Here is a 3,242-nt window from a genome sequence, read left to right as displayed (position 1 = left end):
CGCCGGACTTCGAGGAGAGGGGGTAGGGTTTACAACAGGGCAGAGCAGAGCAGAGTAGAGCAGAGCAGAGTAGATCAGAGCAGAGCATAGCGGAGCAGAATAGAGCATAGTAGAGCAGAGCAGAATAAAGCATAGTAGAGCGGAGCAGAGCATAATAGAGTGCATCTCCGGCACTGATCCTCCTCATTCGCCTCCGCCGATTTCCTCCGCCTTCGCCTCCGTCGAAATTAGGGCTCAGAAAGGGGGCTGATGTTAAACGACGTCGTTTACCTCCAATTAAACGACGTCGTTTCAATTCTCCGCCGGCGATGTCATATCATATATCCGGTCACTTAAAACATGCCATGTCAGCTATGAATTTAGGGATTCTTGAAAGTTATGGAAAAATTGTTCAACACATTAAGTTCAGAGAATTTTTGATAAAAAAAAAATCATGGAAAAATTGAAAATTGAGGTATTGTTCATGGTTTTTGGCGTAATTAACCCCTTAAAAATATAATACTTTATATTAAATGAAGATAGATACTTATATTTACAAAAGTATATATTTGTGCGAATAAATGTATATGTTATGCTTATTAAAAGTAACATTTACTATAAGTAAATGTAATAATTTGGGGCGATGGATCAAATGGGCGCAGGTCAGGAGCGCGGATCCCGATCAGGGTTGGGGCGCGGGTTGACCCGGCCGCATGGGATGTGGGCGCCCCCACCCAAGTCCAACCCTACATCCAAATAAGTAAACCTTTTTATTTAATAATCAAATCAATACTTCACTTCCATTATACTGTAGATTAAATCTATTTACTTTTTCCTGTTTTAAGTATTATTGAAAAATAGTCTGACCCAAGAAAAGAAAAAGCGTACTCCAGAAAATTGAGATAATAATCCGATATGGAGTTTAATTGCTTTGTTAAGAGAGTTTAATTGCTACCAATTTTATTTTTGTTGTTTCGTCCGATTTATGAATAATGATGTCTCGACAAGTTGTCGAAGAAAAAAGAGGAAGCAAAAGAATGGAGGGGAACAGACGACTATGAATAATTTATTCTGAAATAATAGTTTTTTGATTAAACCCCACACGCAATCTCAGACTGGCAGACAACCTGCTCTCCTCCCCTCTGCAACACTCTTCCCATAATTCAAAGCGCGTCTTCTTTCTCTGTAAGGTCTTCTATCTCTCTCTAGAGATATTCTCCCCCTTGTTAACTTTGCTGTGTATTTTAATTTGTTGGAATTTTATTTGTATGCTATGGTTCTTCCGGTGGAACCGATGTTCTGAGGTATGATTAGATCTGTTTTAATCGTTTTGTGGAAGAATATTACGCAGTTTCTTCCCGACGATTTGTTTCTTCGTCGGATTTATCAATCCTATAAAAATCTGGGGCTGTGTAGCTCGATTCATGCGATGAATATAGGGTTTCCGAATCCATTGACCTTTTCAATATAGGTTTTGAGTGCATACTTGTTATTTCATTGATCTGATATGAATATTGTAACGAATTTTTTAGTTTAGTAGAAATCTGCGCTTGTCGATTCGCTTTTACTCTTTCTGTTAGTAAGTTGCAACCTGCAAATAGGGGATATCTTTAATTGTGATTCGTCTACTGTTGCGAGCGTGTAGTTGTTTTCTTTTGGGAATAAGTGGCATTATATTGAGTATTATGAATCTGATGTTTGGGCTTTTCGGTTGCAGTGGTAAGAGTGCTTCTTTTGCGCGTGTCCCATTCTCTTCTCCAATCCGATATCTACATACATATATATTTATAATAGATGGAGGTTAAGCTATGGAACGACAAGCGCGAAAGGGAGATGTATGACAATTTCGCCGAGCTCTTTGCAATTATAAAGGCAACAGAGAAGCTTGAGAAAGCTTATGTGCGGGACGTAATATCTCCTGCCGAGTATGAAATTGAATGCCAAAAGCTGATTGCCCATTTCAAAACGCTGTCTTCCACGTTGAAAGACATTGTACCTAGCATTGAGAGGTTCCATGATACTTACAAGATGGATTGTCCTGCAGCCATAAACCGCCTTGTGACATCAGGGGTTCCTGCTACCGTTGAGCACAGGGCGGCTGCTGCGACATCAAATACTACATCCGCTGCCATTGTGGCCGAGTGTGTACAGAATTTTATTACTGCTATGGACTCCTTGAAACTAAACATGGTTGCAGTTGATCAGGTCCACCCGTTGTTGTCTGATCTCTCTGCTTCTCTCAATAAGCTTTCTATATTGCCACCTGATTTTGAGGGGAAGACCAAGATGAGAGACTGGATTGCCAGGTTATCGAAAATGGGTGCTGCAGATGAGCTTACTGAGCAGCAGGCTCGACAGCTGCACTTCGACCTGGAATCATCTTACAACTCATTCATGGCTGCACTGCCAACTACAGGGACATAGTTGTTTTGGTGATGCAAGGTTGTACATATATGGGTACATTTGTTTAATTTGATGTCTACTATATTTCAATATGTATGTTTGGACTTCATAGTAGAACCTTGGTCGGAGTAAGTATTGTTCGGCACACGGTTGCTGATATTTTGATCCTATTTTGTGCTTAAGAGTAGAGGGATTTTTTTAATATGAAGTGTTTCTATCAGATGGAATACATTGGTCCTTCATTATGGAATGAAAGCATTAGAAAATTGATTGCAGCTGTGTCGATCTTGTTTCTTTTTATATATGCTTCTCTTAACAAATCATTCGTGTAGGCAGCCGCAGGGTACTGTAAGCTATTCAGATTCATCATTTTTTGTGTTAGTTGTTGGGATGCGTTGCCCTTTGAAGTAGACACACTAGATTGGTCTTCCCTTGTGCACATTTTGGTTTATATGATTTTTCCTTTATCGTGGCAAATGAAAGTAGATGGATGCATAGTTAAATCTCATGTCATTTGATTTGTGCCGTAAAGTTTCCATGCCATTCTCACTGTTTTCTTGTGAGAGTGAGAGTTGTTGGTTCTCAGCTTGGTCGATGTATGTTAGAATTTTTGTGCATAGTCCAAAAACATTTCAATGATGTTGTGGCGATGCCCATAATAGGAAAGTTGGATTCAATCTTTATGAGCTCGGGAGTCTTCGACATCACTTGTTCAAATTTGTTTGAATTCTAATCTGTTTACTGTCAGTTACATATTAAGTACCTACATACATTTGAAGTGGTTTAGGGCTTGGAAGTATAAGACTGACTGTGCCTCTGTATTGATTAAATTACATATTAGAATAAATAGTTGTTGTTGT

At 39.2% G+C, this 3,242-nt stretch overlaps 1 protein-coding gene across 2 annotated transcripts; it reads left to right on the top strand.

Annotated features, from left to right (window-relative positions):
• The first annotated feature begins 833 nt into the window (after positions 1-833).
• LOC131016011 (vacuolar protein sorting-associated protein 28 homolog 2-like) lies at positions 834-2,657 on the top strand. Of its 2 annotated transcripts, none has more exons than XM_057944562.1 (2): positions 834-1,164; positions 1,697-2,657. In XM_057944562.1, exon 2 carries the CDS (start codon positions 1,774-1,776, stop codon positions 2,401-2,403), a length of 630 nt encoding a protein of 209 aa, XP_057800545.1. In that variant the 5' UTR covers positions 834-1,164; positions 1,697-1,773; the 3' UTR covers positions 2,404-2,657. The 2 variants fall into 2 exon arrangements, with proteins under 2 accessions (XP_057800545.1, XP_057800546.1); XM_057944563.1 differs by having other exon boundaries at positions 953-1,283.
• Positions 2,658-3,242: the final 585 nt, after the last annotated feature.

This window comes from Salvia miltiorrhiza, chromosome 3, assembly GCF_028751815.1.
Source record: "Salvia miltiorrhiza cultivar Shanhuang (shh) chromosome 3, IMPLAD_Smil_shh, whole genome shotgun sequence".
NCBI classification, from domain to species: Eukaryota; Viridiplantae; Streptophyta; class Magnoliopsida; order Lamiales; family Lamiaceae; genus Salvia; species Salvia miltiorrhiza.
The sequence above is the reverse complement of the archived record's forward strand: the minus strand, read 5'-3'. Positions and strand labels throughout refer to the sequence as shown.